The sequence below is a fragment of the Bipolaris maydis genome, assembly GCF_028858645.1.
Source record: "Bipolaris maydis strain C4 unplaced genomic scaffold PSV08scaffold_1, whole genome shotgun sequence".
In the NCBI taxonomy this organism is placed as follows: Eukaryota; Fungi; Ascomycota; class Dothideomycetes; order Pleosporales; family Pleosporaceae; genus Bipolaris; species Bipolaris maydis.
The window spans coordinates 3,424,298-3,442,642 of NW_027093857.1; the positions used below are offsets into that span (position 1 = coordinate 3,424,298).

The window sequence follows — 18,345 nt, forward strand, 5'->3', positions numbered from 1 at the left end:
TGGTGTTGATGTCCCTGCCCAGGAAGAATCAACCCGAGCGCTTGACTAGGTTCTGTCACGATCGCGATCCTGCTGCGCACTGATTCTTCAACGCTACTAACCCCCTCCCTCCTGAATACTTGTTGTGATATACCGATCCTCTACGGTTCGGCGAAGAGTTCGCTTGGCCTCATGTCCGTTCTGGGTCTTAACAAAGGATGTTAATGAGCATGGTGTTGGGCATGACGCCAGCGCTCTGATCAGGAGAGTGCGGCTCAATGCCAAGAGTTCCGAGGATGTTCCGCATTGTTCCACCCGCCATCTCATTCTCCCCCAGTGTCCGGACAATGTGCCACCAATGGCTTCCTGGTACAGGGACGGACTCAATGCCCGTATTGATCTTCACCGGTTTGATCTGATCGATGACTTCAGCCGCAGGGCGGGTGGCTGACATTGATGGCTCGGTCCCCACCGCGCCTGTCCATTTTCTTGACATTGATGTGTACTTGTCGCCCTGTGTTTGCATATGGTGATCTTCATCTTTGGCGGATCTGCCCGAGTAACGACGTTTGTACTTCTCTCCCCTTGAGGGCTTAGAGTAGACTGAAAGCTTCCATTGCCCTGCGTACCGCCTCTGTGGCCGCGCTTTCAGGAGGAAGGTTGACCCATGTCTCAACAGATTGGCTAGGATTTCCATCCATGGCGCCACCGACTGCTTGGTTGACATCAGCCCTTTTTTTCCTTTCTGCAGGAGGATTGCCGGTAGCAGAATCACGGAAATTCAACGTTCGAGGTGTTTGGTCCGAGCTGTTCTGCTTTGCTTTTTTTGCCGTTGCCGTGCCTGGACGTTTGCGAGGCGTCACCGGCTCCTCTTTATTACGCTCTTCTTCTACGCCGCCGAAACCATCCTGTCGCATAAACTCGTCAAAGAATTGGAGGCGCGGTTCGTCAAACTTGGCGACGGCCTTACAGGCGCGATAGCCTCTTCGGAGCATGGCTGCGATATATTGTTCGGCAACACGGCGCACCTCCGACTCCTGACTCGATCCGGCACCCTCCACCGCCTCGTTCTGATTCAGCTTCAAAGTAAGCCCTTCGAGAGCTACTTCGGCGCGCACCACGTCGATGAGGCATGTTGGACAGACAAAGGGATAGCCCTGTACAGGACGTGCGCAGAGCCCGCCACAGCTTGCAGTATACTCAGTCTGGATCCTGTGCCCACACTGAAGATCGTGGAATGTTGATGAAGAGTTGCATGGACTATACATGTCCTGGAATTGTTGGTGGTCCTGTTGTTCCCAAGCTTGATGTTGTTGCTTCTCGGCTGCAGCGAGTCTCGCATGGAACGCCTCAATGGTAGCGCGAGCGCTGGCTGTTGTAGCTTGCATTGTTGACATTTACGAAGCTCGAGTGTTGCGATTTTGGGTAAGATTGGAAGACGAGCGCGAGCTGGTTTTGAACATGAAAATCGGATGCGGGGCCATCGACTACTACTGTATCGTCGACGCCCGGCAACCCCATCCTCGCTAGCATCACCGCGTAAGTATTACCATCTGCACATCATTATGCCACATCGGCCCGTCAGCCCCACGGTGTTTACAAGCCCAGCCTGACTGGAGTTTCGCAATGCCTGTGTGGCTGTAACATCTTTTTTTGGGTCAGGCAAATGGCAAGGCTGTACACACCTCGGTAAGCCATTGCTGGGCCAACCATATGCAGGTATGAGTGTACGTGTATACAGAGACCAACCTCCAGAGAACGTCTACAACATCGCATGTAATACCAGTATGTCTTCACAAGGAACTACCGAATACCTGCAAGACCTCTCTTTTTGAGTAATGATTAAACGTATATCGAATATGCTAAAATGAACGCAAGAATATAAGGTAGCGTATGGTATGCTATTCTAGAAAAGCCCACTTGACACCTAATATACCTCCCAGATCGACGCCGTTAAGTCCAAGCAAGAAGCCGCCCGTCATTACCAACACGATACATGCTGAAAATCAAGAAAGGGGTCGTGCATTACATTGCTCCATTGGAGTAATGCAGTATACGCAGTATGTCAGTTCACAGATTGTGTGACATCAAGTTTGGCATAGAAGGCCGTGGAATGGGAGGCCGTGTAGGCTGCCCGCGCTGTTCGAGATGACTAAGCCTGGATTGCAATGATTCTAGCTTTCTTCGTACCACCTCCACTTCCGAGACTGCTTCTGTGCTGGGATGTTGAGGTCTCGGTGATGGCAAGGACAAGGGTGACACTGTGGTAGATAGTCCAGGTTGGGGTTGCGTGGTCGCATCTTTGGAGCGAGGAGAACATGATGCAAGTTGTTCTTCCGAAGCATTAACCTCTGTTGGAAACCCGAGTTGTGTGTGTTGTGCAGGGGACGGCATTTTCGCTTGGTTCGACCTCAAATTTGGGTGAGAGCGCGGTTGTGAGCATACTCGTTCCCTCCTGATCCCTCTGTGCTCAAGAGTATCTGATGGCGCGCCAGTCGATACCTTGACCTCCTTGCTTCCAAGCTCCAAAACAGGGCTTCTTGTGTTGTCCTTTTGTGTGGTTGCTGTCACTGGTGGTGGTGACCCCTGTGCTGATGATGCAAGATTTTGCCTCAGCCGGTCAAGTGTTTGAACGAGAATGGCACAGTTCTTGCATGCAGACAAGTCGGTAGACTTGGGATTTGTTCGTGGCAATGAAGACATGCTAGGGGCATCACCCATATATATATGCTGCATTCCCGGATGGTTATCGCCACAAACGGGCTGTACTTTCCCCATGGTTGTTGTAAGCGATGGCGTTGCTGGTTTTGAACTGCGCTTCTTCCGCCACTGCTCAATCTTTTCCTCTGTAGTCATGGAGCGTCCAAAGTTTGATAAGAGTGATGGTCCTGCCCGAGGCTCAAGTTCCACATTCTTGTGTTTGAGGTCAGCTGGTAAGGTTGCAGATCGTGTAAGCGGTCTTTGTACAAGTTGCGTCATTTCCTTTGGGATTCCTGGCGCGCGTAAGAGTGGCGCTTCTACATCTTTGCTTTTCCCCTGTGAGATTGCTACTGTTGGAGCTAGTGAACTTTTCACCTTTGACTTGCCCTGTCTGATGATTTCGAACATCGCTTCGCCCTTGGGAGCAGTGGTCAGATTCTCATAGCCTCTGGCAGTTATCAGAATATCATCTTCGATGCGAACTCCGCCCACAGGTAAGTAACGTTTCAGTGCTTCAGTGTTGATAAATTTTGAATGGACCGGCGACGGGAGATAGAAGTGTTGCAAAGCATAGGCCGAGAAGTAGATACCAGGCTCGACAGTCACCACCATGCCTTCCTCAAGATGGCTGCTCTGAGGATTTGCTGGCGCATGACATGTCTCAGAATTGTATACTGGGCTGTGAAAATTTTCTGGGTAGAGAGAAGGTGCCTATGGAAGATTAGCGGTGTCGACGCACATCGCACGTTTCGAACTAACCTGTTGAGTGACAAGCTTGCCTCTTCGGATGCTCATCAGATCTGCTTGGCTCGGGTCGTGGACTTCTAAGCCGACGTGATGCCCCAAGCCGTGAGGAAAGAAGGCTCTGCTTGTACCTGCTTTGTAGATTTCTTCTTTTGTTCCATTATGCAGGATTCCGAGCTGCAGAAGGCCATCAATCGCAATTTGATGCGCCAGAATGTGCAGGTCTAGATACCTAACACCAGGACCTAATCTCTCGATGCAAGTGTCCTGCATGCGTTGAACCAGCTTGTAGACGTTTTTGGCTTCTTTGCTAGGCCAAGAAGCAGATAGCGGGAAAGAACGCGTAATGTCGCTAGCATACAACTCGTACTCACAGCCAGCATCTAAACACATGAGTTGCCGACCGGCAAAGCTCTCATTGTTTGCATCATAATGCAGAGTACCTGCATTCGGTCCGGATGCGGCAATGGGGGCATAGGCTTGCTGTTTGGCCTGACGTGATATACACACATCCATGAAGAGGCCTTCGACTTGGGCTTCGTTGTTAAAGCTGAGGATGTTCTCAAGCACCTCTCGATGCGCCTGTGAGCTGATGTCATTCGCTTTCCGGATGAGGCTGATTTCATGGCTATCCTTGATCATGCGACACATGTTCATGGCTGGTTGAAGAGAATGAAAGTCTGTGCGAGGGACAAGATTATCGCAGCCTGGTACCCGCGAAGATGGATGCAAGACGTAAACGCCGGCGTGGCGATTGACATGGGCCCACTCCTGGATGACATACTGCAACTCATCCGTGTAGAACACTTGGTCAATGTCATACTTGGTGAGCGCCTCTGCTCGAGTGGAGCCACGGCCATTCCAGATGACGCGCGCAGGATTGATGCGCGGAATGAATAAAGTTAGGACATCGCGCTGGACGTCGTAAGCCATGTGGCAGTCAGGTTCATTACATCTTGCCACTATCAGCACATGAATGAAGCAGTCAGTGACTTGGGCGCAACGCACCCGCTCAAGTAGTAAAAGTATCGTCGCTGGCGAAAGGGAGCTGGCATGTCGCTATCTTCGTTGTTCCTCGCCGGCTGGCCTGGAAGGTAGATCAACCCATCCTCGATGCCCATCTTTTCTTGCACGCGCCGCGCATGCTGCTTGGCTGGACAATGTTAGCATGATGCGCAACAGGTCGAGAGGCTTCCGTGTTTACCTGGGTACTTGTCGAACGGCGTCTCGGCCTCGAGGTGCAGCCAGTAGTCTTGGTCCTCCCACCTGAGGCGTTCGGCAAGACTGGTCGCGTCGAGAACTTGCATGGTTGCACCTTTTTCCGACCTGCAGAAACACTGCGAATGCAAAACTTGTCGCATCGGCGGAGGCGCGGTCGCTCTATTAGTGCTGTGTGAGCTGCTCACCGGTGAAGCCCCCGAAACCGTGCAGGCGCCAAGATCCGGTCAAGTAATCCGTGCTGCAGCACCGGTTTTTCCTTTTGAGGTGTTCAAAACGATTCTAGTCCCGCCGTGTTCGTCGGAATTGCACACCATGTGCCGACACTGTTTTTATGCCACCGAGAGGGCGCGAGCGAGGGGTGAGGGCAGTGGTGAGCCCGACGATGAGACGTCGTGGGCGTCGAACCAGATTTGTCGTCATGTGCTCCTGTCCGACCCCGCCCCTGCACTTCCCCAGATGCATCGTGTGTGCGACATCGTGTCCTTGTGGTATATGCAGCTCAGCTGGGCGCCGACATCATCTTAACAGCTATTGATAGGTGACACGAGATGGATGACACCTGTTTCGGGCCCATGAGGGAATTGGAGTGAATGGATTGCTATTTGGCGGCCTAAAGGCCCGTTCATTGGCCAACTTGTTGACCGGTGGCTGACCGCGTCTTTCCGCTGCATTCACAACATCGAAAATCGCAAACTGGCACGGAATATGGGCAAAGCTGGAGGATGCTGCCCAACTATCACTTTTGCCCAGCAAAGTTGCCAGGCGGCGTGCTCACCGACAAGGTGAAGTGAGGGTCGAGTAGTAGCGGCGGCGAGGCGGTCAACACCCTTGTGTCTTATAACAGCGACTTTTTATACCATGATTACCCCGCAAATCCGGGCTTGTTGACATCAGCTGCACACGTTTCCCAAAAGTGCTGTGTGGGCAGAAACACGGCGATGAGCACCAATCTGCTCGTTTCATTCACTGTTCAGAGCGGCGTAGGATGCGCATCAACACGCAACATCTTTCAAGCTACTGCGCTTTTCGATAGCAACATATGCAATGGATATCGAGGTGAGATGTAAAGAGCCCGTAAGATTTCATTACTATCATTTACACTAAATTGAACAAGATCATACCCAGACATGGCGTAGATATGCAAACCCACCCCCCAAGGCCCTAGCCATCTATCTTCTTTTCACCACAAAGCACTCGCATATACGGCATTGTGTGTTTCAACACTGTCAGATACATCACTATCGTCGTCGTCTTCGTCGTCTTCGTCGTCTTCCTCTTCCTCTTCCTCGTCGTCCATATCCTCATCTTCACCCGAATCATCGCCATTAGAGCGTGATATTTCAGGCTGCCGTTCCACAAAGACTTGTTCCGCCAGCTCTTCCCAAAACTTTTCCATTCCCTTCCCTGTGTGTTCTTTGACCTTGAGCGACTTCGCGTCCTCTTTTTCCCTAAAGTTCACATGCGAGTGGTCCTGCTGCAGCATACCGACTTTAAGGTGAGTGAGGTTGAGCTGAGGGATCTTGGAGACGCTGGTAAAGAAGTCTCTCCAAAAGTTTGGCTGGTGACCCATTGGGATGTGGGTAAAGCTGTGGAGGTTCATTCTCCAGAGACTGAGATCTTCCAACGTTGGCGCAAATTTGCCCATGAGCGAGATGAGAATATCGGCCTTGATGCTCTGCTGACCGAGTTCAAGCGTTTTTAGCAATGGTAGCGCGACTGGGTCAGGGTGAAGGAATGATACGGGCATCGTTGTTGCAGGTGGTGGTGCGCTTAGCCACTGTAGGAAGGCCTCGTTATTAGCGACCAAGTGTTTCTCAAAGTTCAACCGCAGATGCGTCAGGTTGGGTGTGTGTCTTAGGAAATGCCGAAGTGAACGGCCTGGATGTAGATCGGCCGAAGTGCCATTGCTGTGGGTATGCAGAAGGCGTACAACCAGGCTGACATTCAACAAAAGTGTGGTCGTGTTGCGCAAGACCGGCTCGATTGTTGGCAAAAGGAAGTCTGGAAGGAAAAAAGCCGAGTCGAGCAGTCCATGTTGGCGAAGTAGCACCTCAAATTGCGGAGGCTGTCGATTGGCTCTCCCCAGGGCATATAGCACACTGGAGAAGATGCGGGAGACAAAGCGCGTCGTGATTTCGGGCGAGTATGACCCCCGATCCGCAAAGCTCAGCCGGACTCCTGTCTCACGGTATACTGTTGTAGCACCCCAGGATGACCAGCTCTTGTCATCGCGAGTCCGCTTATTAGAATCGAAGTCGCGAATGCCCACAGTTTGGAGGTTTTCCAGCCGCGAGAATGCCTCAGAGAACATCTCGCGGTCTACGCCTGTACTCAACAAGGCCTTTTGCTCTTCGTAGCCTTGGATGTATCGAGCAGCCGCCTCTTCATCCCTGAAGCGCAGTGGTATTTCCTCGTAGACGTTGGTGGCAATGATGACGTGTGTCAGCTTCTTGGAGAAGCTGGCGTGCTTGGAAATATCAATCAACGCCTGCAGGCTTGTATGCGTGAGCATAAACTGCTTCTTGCTGAAGAACTCTTGCGAGAACCATTCATAGAGAGACTTTTCTGTTTGTTTGCAGACCAGTCGCAGGGCGCCGAGATCTTCAGTCGGTAGAAGGGCTGAGATTGCAACGAGCAACTCGAGCGGTATTGTGAGAAGCGATGCCATTGCTGGGGATCAGTGACTGAGATGGAGTCAGACTGAGCAGCGCCAGTGCGTGTCTTGCTTGGTCTTCTTATCATGTGGTAGCGCGTCGACCCGCGCAGGCAGACATGGCGAGCTAGTCCCTTTCTGGGCTGATGCCTAAGGGTGCTACCTTCGCGCGCGTCACTCGTCTCGTCGGACGCCTGATTGATTTCCCGAAAGTGTTCAAATAAAGGCGCTCATCGCTGCTGCAGCTGAAAACTACATTACATTTCTCAACCTTCCATTCGCACCAATGCCTCGTAAAGCTGCAACAAAGGCTACCCCACAGGCTGCTCCACCTCTGGATGGATGCTCCGTCGCTACATCTGGCCGCTTCCCGGGAACATCACAATCAGCACTTCAGTCGCGTCTTACGTCACTGGGTGCTACGATTGCATCAAGTGTCACAGCAAACACGACCCATCTCATTGCAACTGAAAAGGATTACGAGAGCAACTCGACCAAGACCAAAGCCGCGGCTGCCCACAACGTACCTGTAGTGACCATTGAATGGCTGGACGAATGCGAGTCCAAAGGTACGCAATCTTGTCCCACGAGGCCCTCTTGGAAGAAGCAAATAAAGTGTTGAGGTTGACGTTTGGTGCAGGCTCCAAAGTAGATGAAACACAGTACTTGCTGTCGTCTGGCACTGCTCCTGCGCAGAAGAATGGTTCAAACAAACGACCTGCCTCTACCACTCCTCCAGCACCATCTCAAGAAAAGAAACCCAAGATTAAGGAGGATGCCAAGGTAGGAGATGGCCAGAATGCAAAATCAAAGACGATTGCCATCTCCATAGATGAACACTGTCCTCTTGCAAACTATCAGGTGTACATTGACTCTAATGGCACTATATACGATGCGTCACTTAACCAAACCAACGCCGGTGCCAACAACAGTAAGCTTTACGTCTAGAAAAACATCTGTGATATACATTCTAACCTTGTGTCTATCTGTGCAGACAAGTTTTACAAATGTCAGGTGTGTTTCCTTGATTGCAAACAACCCTAGACTCGACTAATGGACCTAGCTTCTTGTCAATGGAACAGACTATAAAACTTGGGTAAGCAGCACTTTCTCAAATAGTTTTTTCTGAACGTTTTATCGCCTAACCTTTTTTTGTCAACCTGTAGACTCGCTGGGGGCGCGTTGGTGAGCGTGGGCAGAGCGCTGTGCTGGGCTCAGGCAGCTTGCTTGAGGCCATGAGGGAATTTGAAAAGAAGTTCAAGGACAAATCAGGTCTCAAATGGGAGAATCGTAGTGCAGAGCCGAAGTCAGGAAAATACGCATACGTGGAGCGTTCGTACAACCCTGACTCAGATGATGAGGACGAGGATGACACGGGTGCGGGTGCGGATGACGAAAAGAAAGACGTCAAACCCGCCGAGTGCACGCTTGACAAGCCCACACAGGACCTTATGAAGCTCATCTTCAACCAGGTAAGCATGAGTCTTCTTTCATTTGGTCACCAAATCACATGTCATGAAGGCCTTCAGCTCACCCAAATTAGGATTATTTCGATGCCACCATGTCTGCCCTCAATTACGATGCAAACAAACTACCGCTGGGCAAACTTAGCAAGGGAACAATTGCTCGTGGTTTCCAAGCTTTGAAGGAGCTCTCCGTAATTCTAGACAATACGGATGCAGCATCGCGAGCAGAAGTAGAACGCCTATCCAACCACTACTTTTCCGTGATCCCACACGCCTTTGGTCGCAACCGTCCGCCAGTCATCCGAGACAATGACGCCCTTAAGAAGGAAATCGAGCTACTCGAGAGTCTGTCAGACATGAAGGAGACTGCTGCCATGCTCAAGAGCCAGCTGAAGGATGACAGCGGCATCCACAAGCTCGACAAGCAATTCCAGGGTCTCGGCATGGAAGAGATGACCCCACTTGACCACAAGAGCCAGGAGTTTGTCGAAATCGACCAGTATCTCAATTGCTCAAAAGGAAAAACGCATGCAGTCAATTACCAAGTCCAAGATATCTTCCGCATCGAACGCAAGGGTGAATTCGAACGTTTCGATAAGAGCAAGTTCTCGAAGATTTCGAGCAACCGCCGTCTCCTATGGCACGGTTCTCGCGTCACCAACTGTAAGCACCTATCCTTTGTTAACACTTTGTGGAACAACCACTGACCAAGTATGCACCTACAGTCGGTGGAATCCTCAGCCAAGGTCTCCGCATCGCACCCCCCGAAGCCCCTGTATCCGGCTACATGTTCGGCAAAGGTATCTACCTCGCCGACATGTCTTCCAAATCCGCAAACTACTGCGCCTCATACAACTCTGGAGGCACTGCTTTGCTCCTCCTTTGCGAGGCCGAGCTCGGCAATCCAATGCACCAGCTCACCCATGCCTCGTACACTGCTGGCGAGGATGCGGTCAAGAATGGCATGTACAGTACATGGGGAATGGGTTCGACGGGCCCAAGTAAGTGGAAGGATGCAAGCTGCATCAATCCCGCGCTGAAGGGATGTACAATGGTAAGTTTGACACTCCTCTGCCCCTTTTTTTGATCCCTTGGAAACTGACGGGTTGAATAGCCCGATGTATCGACTCCGGCTGGCAAGACGAATGTGTCTGGAGCGACCTTGTTGTACAACGAGTACATTGCGTATGATGTTGCGCAGGTTAAGCTGCGGTACCTCCTTCGTGTTCGCATGTAGACTTTTATTTTTGCATATTTCCCAACTCATATCTCGTTTTACGATATCTTTTTTCTATTATGCCAAAGGTGTTGAATGTGGATAGGCGTTTCTGGTCAAAAAGGGGTCGTAGGTCTTCCCTTCAGTTAATGACGAATTGAAGCAATTAAAAATGACATAAGTGTATTCGTTCAGTCAAGTACGTAAATTGGCTTTGGGGGGCCCGGTATAAACATAAAGCAATCGTCAAACGCCCATGCGAAGCATCGTATCTGAAAACAAAGGTTGGAAAACACATTCATCTACTCGCGTCCGCCAACGCGCCTCTCATAGTCATCAGCAAGTCTAGAAGCATCCACAACCTCAACGCCTTTACCCAGACCCACCATATCAGTGACCTGCCACCACCTGACGGTATGCTCGTTCTCCTTGCCCTTGCGCAGCGGGCCCTCATCATCCGTATCGACGAGCCCACCCAAGCCCGTGCCATCGCCACCAACAACGACGATCGTCTGGCCAACCCACTTCCTCACATCCTCAATGTTCTGGCCATTGACGCCGCTGAGCGCATCAACAACGTACACGAGATCCGGACCAATGTGGCGCAGCATGTGCACGAAGCCCGTCGGGGTGCTAAACGGCATGATCATTGCGGGGTCCTCGACGAGGCGCAGGGCCTGTGAGTGCAGCGTGTTCCAGAGGGTGGCGTCGGAGTCGCGTGTGCTGGGGGCAGGGGTGTACACGATGGGGTCGATGGAGGAGAGTTCCTCGCCCGGTGTGCGCGCCGGGGTGCTGATAGCAGAGTAGGAGCCGCCGAGGGAGGAGTTTGCGCGGGACTGGGGGCGGGAGCGGAAAGCAGGGGAGTAGATGAGGACGAAGAGGTTTATGCGGGAGAAGTCGGTGTCGGGGAGGTGGGAGAGGATGGTCTGTTTGGCGTTAGTGATTGGCATAATGTATGAGAGGAGCATGAGGAGGCTGACTGCAGTCTCTTCGCGGTAGGTGGTGGAGTCGTCGAAGTGGTTTTCTGACAGGCTTTCTGCGCTGACGACGAGGACGACGGTTTTGCGCTTGCCCCAGTTCTTGTCTTCGATCTTGCGCATGCTGGCCGCGAAGCTCTTGGTTTGCGCGTCTACAGCTGCGGTGCTGTCCCGGCTCTGGGCTTCGACGTTCCTCCTCAGGGCTGCCTCCTCACTCCATCGTGAGTGGTCGCCAAAGGCCTCGTCCTTGTCCTCCTCGCGGATCGAGGCCAGGGCAGCGCCAGCAGCAGCGCCAGCAGCAGCCCAGCCGGCCGCCGTCTTCTTGCTCACGGTATCGAAGAACTGCTGGGGCGAGGGTGTGCGGCGGATGACTCCCTGGGCGCGGCCGAGCAGAGTTGCATCATTGCTGTATGCTTCACCGCCCACGCCCCCGGGCCCCAGGTCACGGCCCATGGGCGCCGTGCCATTTCGCCTGTCGTGGGCACTGTCTTCACCGTAGCTCAGATCATCGTCTGAAGAGTAGTCCTGCCCGTCTTCGCGCGCGCTCCACACCCATGCCGCCAGGCCAGCTGTCGCGACAGTCACGGTGAGGATCAGAGGAACATAGAAGCCCAGGGCGCTGCGGTTGCGAGAGCTCGACTGGCGACGGTCGTAACGGTCGTAATTGAAAGACGACATTCTCTAGGTCATGTCGCTATGGAGAGGTTTGGTCTTCTGTTGTAGCTTGGATCCTGCAGTTGTTGCTTTTTCTTTTAGGGGCGTGAGTTGTTTTGTTTCGAGCGTCAGCAGTGCAGAGCTTCCCTGTTGTTGTGGGTGGCTGGGGAAAACGCAAGGCTGATGCTTGACACATGCGTTAGCGGCCCTAGGCTGCTGTGCTTGCCGTCCTACGAGTCATGTCCGCTTTTTGACGTAGCGGGGTGACTCTTACACACCCCCACACCATTCCTCTGTACCTGCAGCAGAGGAGTCAGCAGACTGCCTACCTACACCTACTCTGGCATACACAGGCCAAGGCCGCTGTCTTCTTACCCATTGGGGCACTGTGAAAATCACCGCGCCCCGTCCCCGACCAGGACTGCACCAAGACACACATCCAAAATTATTCGACGATGCCGCACGCGACGAGTCTTCCCCCACCTGGCTTCCAGGCCCTCATTCTCTGCGGACCTGGAGCCTCGTTCAGTACCTTTACATCTTCGCCGAAAGACATACCAAAGGCGCTGCTGCCCATCGCCAACCGGCCTATGGTCTGGTACCCGCTGGAATGGTGCTATCGCATGGGAGTAACAGGTAGGCTGCAAGAAAAAAAAAGAGTTGAACACAGTAGAGGGCTAACAATGCGCAGACATCACAGTCGTTACCCCGCCAGAATCACTAGAAGCCATCGAGGCTGCCATGTCACAAAATCCACATCTCACAACCCTCCCATCACCGAAACCAGACATTCTCGCGCCAAAAGGCCTCTCACACCAGACTAGTACTGGCGACCTCTTCCGATTATCTGAACTACAAAGTGCAATCAAGGGCGACTTCATCGTACTTCCTTGCGATCTCGTATGCGAGCTGGACGGTACATCGTTGGTGGATGCATGGATGGTCGAACAGGGCGGATTTGCAGGCGCAAGTGGAGGGCTGGATCACAACGGCGGCAAGATCGCATATGGTGCTGGAGGAGAAAAACTAGGACGAAGAGGCGGAATGGGCGTATGGTATGAGACCAAGGGCGAGGGTAGCAGAAAGAAGGAAGAGACCGACTTCATTGCGACAACACCTTTGCCCAAGCCAATCGTCTCTGTACCCACCGACTCATTGCGGCGCAACATCTCCAAACTCGTGTACTCGGTTCCCACAGACACTCTCAACGATATTACTGAAGAACAAAAAACGTTTCCCCTTCGACATTCACTCATCAGAAAACATGCTCGTATCAGGATGTTAACGACGCACCGCGACGCGCACATTTACATTTTCCCCTATTGGGTCATGGAGATGATCCGCAAGAACGAAAAGTTTGAGAGTATAAGTGAGGAAGTAATGGGTTGGTGGGCGAAAGCCAGTTGGCAAGATGGACTAGGCGAGAAGCTGGGTCTGCGGCAGATATTGCAAGAAGAGAACGAAGAGTCAGATCACGGGTCCCAAATGGTTGAGGAGGACATCGATGTTTCCAAGTTCAGCACCACATACTCTGGAAACAATGTAGAGAACGAAGAGAGCCCAACGACTGCGTTAGCATCAAGAGTCACGAGATCGTCGAGCATACCCGACTCCGCAAAGTCACTCACAGCAAACTCAAAACTTGTCGTCCCGCCTATCCTCGCATACGTCCAGCCTTCGGGTCCCAATGAGCCTCTTATCCGCCGTGTTGACGACTCCCACCTCCTGCTGACCATCTCGCTCCGACTCGCCAAACTGCCATCCACCGAGGAGGTTGGAAAAGAAGCCGCTTCACCATTTGCCCATCACTCCAAGATTGCACACAAAGAATCCATTCCACGCAAATGCCGAGTAGAGGCAGAAAATTCGCTGCTCGCCGACAATGTCATTGTCGAGGAGAAGACCAACATCAAAGAAAGCGTCATTGGCTCAAACTGCAAGATTGGCGAGGGCGCAAGGCTGCTAAGATGTTTGTTGATGGATGGCGTCGAGGTCGGTCCTAATGTCCAGCTTACCGATTGTATCCTCGGTAGGCGGTGCAAAATGGAGGGTGGAGATGCAAAGGATGGTGATAAAACTGTGCTCAAGGACTGTGAGGTGCAGGATGGTCAGGTGATTGAATGGGGAAGTAAGTCTACCGCCTTTTTTCTCAATTGTATCCACAAGAGAGGAATGCTAATAATTGTGCAGCTGAGGCCAAAAACGAAAAGTTTATGCGCTTCGATGTGGGCGATGATGTCGGTAGTGAGGGCTTTGGTGGCGATGAAATGGATGGTGATGCGGGTGATGATGAGGGTATTCCATTGCGGTAGAAGTTGTGTTGGTTTTATGAAAGAATATCAAGACTACATGAAGTTTATGAGTAAATCGATGGTTGTATTCACGAATGTGACTGAAGAGACTGCTCATCATATCCCACGAGCTGACAAGACTGATCCCGTATTTACGATGTTTGATGAATCTCAAAGCTGCGTATTTGATGGCTCTGGAGGATAGCACGATGATGGCCTATGGGTTCAATTCGTACGTGTGTGACCTTTCACTTTCACTCGAGTCTGCGCAGCCACGGTCACATGTACGACTCCTCTCACAGTACTCGCAAATTCATGACCGTCAGTGAACCTTTGTTTACCTTCCCCTCTCCAATCACTAAGCTATAATACTGTGTCAATATCAACTCAACAACCGGCATCATGAAGTTCAACACCGCCATCAGCGCTGCAACCTTTATCTCCTTCGTCGCCACCCGAGTAATCCAACCGCTCTCAACATCCCCCAATCTCGAAACCAACGACTTCCAACTGACCACCGCCTTCTGGGACGATGACTACGCCTCGCCCAGCGAATGGGCCACCTACACAACCAAAGGCGGCGCCCTCATGTGCGGCCTAACTGGCTCCGACGAAACCGCCGGCTCCCTCCTCCAAGACACGCGTAACCCCCGCTCAGCCGCCAGCCCCTTCACCAGCGACCTCAAATCCGAGCTCTCAGCCTGGCACTGGCGCAGCGTCAACCCTTCCTCCTTCAGCTGCAGCTTCTCCACCCATTGGGGCTTCCCGCACGCCATGCGCTCGCTAGGTCTCAGTGGTACATCAGCCACCCAGGGCGGCGACAACCACTGTTATAGGATTGAACATTGGGAACCGGACATGCAGGATGAGCACGGGAACCAGGTGCCTGCGATAAATCAGTGGTATAGTGTTCCTGGGGTGGGAAGGCAGTATCGTGTAAGCCTTTGTCCTCTATTTTCCCCTCCCCTTGTCAAAGTTGTGCAAGAAAAGAGACAAGAAAAGAGTTGTTCAAAGTAGAAGAAAAATAAAAGTTAATGTTACAACGTAGGCAACAAAAGCCCACTACGAATTCGCCATTAATCCCCGCGGCGGCGCACTATTCGGCCTCTTCCTCGAAAGCCCACAATCCGCCGCCCGCACCCTCTGGTACGCAGGCAAGCGCTCCCCGAACCTCGAGGACCTGCCCGCTCTACGCGCCTTTTCGGATATTCTATGGGGATACTGGGTGCGCGACAATGCTCACGTGGGGAATGTGCGGTTTTTGTTCATGATAGGGATTTCGAATGATGTTACGAATAGGCTTATTGCGAGTGCGTTACGGGATGTACAACAGACGTTGGGGGAGTGGCCCGGGACGGAGTTTGGGATGGGGACGGAGCAAGGGAAGGCGTTGCTAGGTATGTGTTGTTCCTATTCTCTTTGAAGGTTGACTTTATTTGGGTGAAGGGAGAGAGAGAGACAGAGTGTGCTAACGGAGGGGGGGGGGGGGGATAGGATCACCGAATGGAGCGGCCTTTGCGTATTTTCTCATGCAGCATAAGGCGCAGTTGGGGCAGAAGATTATCACCAAGGTTACGGTTTTCCGGCCGGAGAACGATGACGATGTGGATTTTGTGGATGCGTCCTTATGCTTTCATGTTGCGGACGGGGGACAGGTAGCTGGAGAGGAGATGGGGGGGCGCATTGTGAGTAGGAATGTAGCGGACGATGGGACAGCTAGGAGTTTGACTAGGGTGCATGAAGTTCATGCCTAGGGGAAGGTAAGGCGGCGGATAGTGTAAGAGGTGGTTTCCAGTGTAATTACTGTGAGATAATCCAAACATGACATTTTCACCAACCTTGATCTTGATTGGTACGTGAAGTGACGAGTTTGGGCGTTCATGCATTCTACTTCGTATAAATGTGGTCACTGGATACACACCGGATACTGGAAAGCGGAAATGGGTCACTGCTGACTGATAGATGTGCGGTGGATGCCGTGATCAAAACTGGAGCAGGTGGGTATCTAGGCCCGTGCTGTGGCTATCCCACTGATTAGAGAGCGGGTGCCTTGAAGCAAGCTTGAGTCACTGATATGTACGTCGTTAGTAAAGGTTACAGTAGGCGAGTAGTCCGGCATGTGATGTTGCTATCCCCCTGGATACGGACCGGATGGTTGAGAACGAGTTTCGATCGCCGATACTTACATCGTGATCCGGGCTGGGCCGGGTGGGTATCTCGGCGTGTGGCTAGGAGCAGTCTCTCATAGTGCGGATTACCAGTGTCATGGTTCTAGACGCGCAGCGCTTGTCGACAATTTCCACCTCAGATGGAGGATTCGATTAATGTGTAGTGGGAAATTGCGCAATGCTCGATCAGCCGTATTCCAAAAAAAAAATTCTCTAAGGAATTGGTGGCCCTAAATCAGGCGTCCAAAACCGTACGTTCGTCCCATACCAACTTGATGTCTTTTGTTCTTCTCCCTTCTAGCGAATATCCCGGAGACCTCGGGAGGTTGTTGTGCGGAGTACCGTGGAAAGAAAGATGTAAGCCAAGCTGACGCCGGACAGTTCTTGCGCGTGCCCTTGTCGCCTAGTTAATGCCTAGGTCATACCTAACGCATTTCATACCTGAAGTGACCCCTACAGCCTCTTTTCTCCTTCTACTTTCTGCATGACGAGCTAGGCGTAACGGCGAACAGTTTTTTGATCGACGTTATATATTCCGTTTTAGAGCCAAATGCGGATGTCACAGTTAATTAGCCCTTGGCGAAACCCCACCATTTGGCCGAATAACTGGAAATTGTGAATTTTGGTTGGACAATATTAGTAAGTAGGATTCGACTAGGAAATGTCTGGAAAGCCCGGTGTTTGAGGCGATCAACTGGTATCCGGATTTGGGTGTGAGGCGCTGGGGCGCGAACGATTAGCTTTGAGGGTCAAGTTTACCGTGTAATATACGTCGTCATGTAAGCAAAACGGGTAAGCACTTTCTTCAAAGCTGAAACTTTTGTCGCTGACGTCTCGTAGAGTCAGATTAGTGTGGTAGCTCCGTCGCGTTTCGTGATGAAGGACGTGGTCGTCGTGGGTGGCCGCGACTTCCTTGTAACATTAGGTTTAGTATAGCTACTGCCAAGGCAATCGCAGCAAGTAAGGTAATTTTTCGGTCCTTGGTTGAACGGTCCCACAGCAAAAGTGGTGTGAGTTTTACTCCAGGGCCCTGGTTGTCTTGTAGCTAGGGGTGCGTGGTGTTGAATCGAATAGGTGTGGCAGACAATTCTGCAGTTTGTAGGTAAGATGTTCAGATTAATCATGCCGAAAATTCTTATCAGTAACAGGGACACTCTTAGTGAGCCACTTGGCGACTTTGTCAGCCACAGGACCGAGGCTGTGGATTCCACGCCCAAGGATGAGGGCTCCCATGCTACCGACAAAACCGGAAAACGGCGGCCCCATCAACCGCGATGCAACATCACGCCAATACACCGCATTTTCGCATACCTGCTAATGCAGACTTAATTCAATATTTTGGAGCTCGACCTTGATAGATATCTATAATAGTTATGATTAACTGTTATTAGGCCCACAGATACACTGCAAAAATGGCGGCGCGTTTAGGAGTTTAGAGCTATAGGCAGTACCTATCCGCTTGCTCCTCCAGCGGCTAAAGCTCTAGCGGCGGCGTATTAATTTTTAAGCAACGAGGCATAGCAAAAATAAAGACTACGTATCTAATTACGCGTATTTCAGTACAAAATAAGCACGTGGTTGTAGAGATATTTCGCGTTGCGGATGGTAGGTTTTGCTGGGATAGGCCCGGTTGTTTTGATTTTCCGGTTTTGTCGGTAGCATGGGAGGAGGGCTGGACAAAGGACGGTGGATGAGACGAGTTTGCGGGGTAAGGACAGAATAGTCCAGTCTCCGTTGTCCCCGGTATGTGATTAGCACGTTTTGCGAGGCTCAAGAACGTTAAGACGCCCCCCTGGTCCTGTTGCCTCGGGACGATCTTATCAACGGTATTATGGTGATCAAGCCAATCAGGAGTAGCACAAGGAATCACGTTCGATGTCACTTGACTCGTGTGCTTGGGTCTGGCCGAATTCCACGTATGTCGCAATACATTCCTTTACGGAACGACTGAACGGTGTGCATGATTGCGCAGTCTTGGGGCGTACCAAAGCTACCTTATCTTCTTTTCTTTACGTGCGCAACCCGGAAAAGAGATTGTCCTTTCCAAGTCTCATGAAGAATTAGTACTTGGTGGTTGGTGTGCAATGGCACATGAGGACCGCAATTAACATTCACCAAACTGAGCTTTTGCCTCATTCCCAATTCCGAGGCTGTGCACTCAAAGCTTTCCTGTTCTATGTAAGTATCCTTGTTTCGTGTTGACACCAGCCTTACAGTAGCGTGGTGGCAAGCAAAACTTGACAGGCATTGCAGACCGAACAACCCCTTCCTTCGTA

The 18,345-nt window shown here is 51.7% G+C and overlaps 7 protein-coding genes across 7 annotated transcripts; 3 read left to right on the forward strand and 4 right to left on the reverse strand.

The window, feature by feature from the left end:
• Window positions 1-187: 187 nt before the first annotated feature.
• PSV08DRAFT_243150 (uncharacterized protein) lies at window positions 188-1,367 on the reverse strand (the record flags this gene model as incomplete). The annotated part of the gene is made up of 2 exons (XM_014220082.2): window positions 188-493; window positions 609-1,367. 2 exons carry the CDS (start codon window positions 1,365-1,367, stop codon window positions 188-190), a joined length of 1,065 nt encoding a protein of 354 aa, XP_014075557.2.
• Window positions 1,368-1,753: 386 nt separating this feature from the next.
• On the reverse strand, window positions 1,754-4,777 carry PSV08DRAFT_214745 (peptidase M24, structural domain-containing protein). Its single transcript, XM_014220083.2, has 4 exons — window positions 4,628-4,777; window positions 4,432-4,576; window positions 3,439-4,378; window positions 1,754-3,390 (listed from the first exon to the last, which is right to left on the reverse strand). Exons 1-4 carry the CDS (start codon window positions 4,728-4,730, stop codon window positions 2,050-2,052), a joined length of 2,529 nt encoding a protein of 842 aa, XP_014075558.1. The 5' UTR covers window positions 4,731-4,777; the 3' UTR covers window positions 1,754-2,049.
• A 927-nt stretch (window positions 4,778-5,704) lies between these two features.
• Window positions 5,705-7,344, reverse strand: PSV08DRAFT_261468 (uncharacterized protein). The gene has a single exon (XM_014220084.2). The coding sequence runs from the start codon at window positions 7,310-7,312 to the stop codon at window positions 5,825-5,827; it is 1,488 nt and encodes a 495-aa protein (XP_014075559.1). The 5' UTR covers window positions 7,313-7,344; the 3' UTR covers window positions 5,705-5,824.
• A 202-nt stretch (window positions 7,345-7,546) lies between these two features.
• On the forward strand, window positions 7,547-10,172 carry PSV08DRAFT_261485 (poly polymerase catalytic domain-containing protein). The gene is made up of 8 exons (XM_014220085.2): window positions 7,547-7,866; window positions 7,938-8,228; window positions 8,292-8,311; window positions 8,361-8,393; window positions 8,464-8,769; window positions 8,841-9,426; window positions 9,489-9,817; window positions 9,878-10,172. Exons 1-8 carry the CDS (start codon window positions 7,584-7,586, stop codon window positions 9,998-10,000), a joined length of 1,971 nt encoding a protein of 656 aa, XP_014075560.1. The 5' UTR covers window positions 7,547-7,583; the 3' UTR covers window positions 10,001-10,172.
• PSV08DRAFT_194022 (uncharacterized protein) lies at window positions 10,146-11,737 on the reverse strand. The gene is made up of 2 exons (XM_014220086.2): window positions 10,960-11,737; window positions 10,146-10,905 (listed from the first exon to the last, which is right to left on the reverse strand). Exons 1-2 carry the CDS (start codon window positions 11,632-11,634, stop codon window positions 10,282-10,284), a joined length of 1,299 nt encoding a protein of 432 aa, XP_014075561.1. The 5' UTR covers window positions 11,635-11,737; the 3' UTR covers window positions 10,146-10,281.
• Window positions 11,738-11,972: 235 nt separating this feature from the next.
• On the forward strand, window positions 11,973-14,011 carry PSV08DRAFT_214756 (uncharacterized protein). Its single transcript, XM_014220087.2, has 3 exons — window positions 11,973-12,246; window positions 12,302-13,738; window positions 13,801-14,011. Exons 1-3 carry the CDS (start codon window positions 12,066-12,068, stop codon window positions 13,920-13,922), a joined length of 1,740 nt encoding a protein of 579 aa, XP_014075562.1. The 5' UTR covers window positions 11,973-12,065; the 3' UTR covers window positions 13,923-14,011.
• Window positions 14,012-14,303: 292 nt separating this feature from the next.
• Window positions 14,304-15,373, forward strand: PSV08DRAFT_243156 (uncharacterized protein; the record flags this gene model as incomplete). Its single annotated transcript, XM_066092298.1, has 3 exons — window positions 14,304-14,837; window positions 14,950-15,298; window positions 15,348-15,373. 3 exons carry the CDS (start codon window positions 14,304-14,306, stop codon window positions 15,371-15,373), a joined length of 909 nt encoding a protein of 302 aa, XP_065950054.1.
• Between the last annotated feature and the right edge of the window lie 2,972 nt (window positions 15,374-18,345).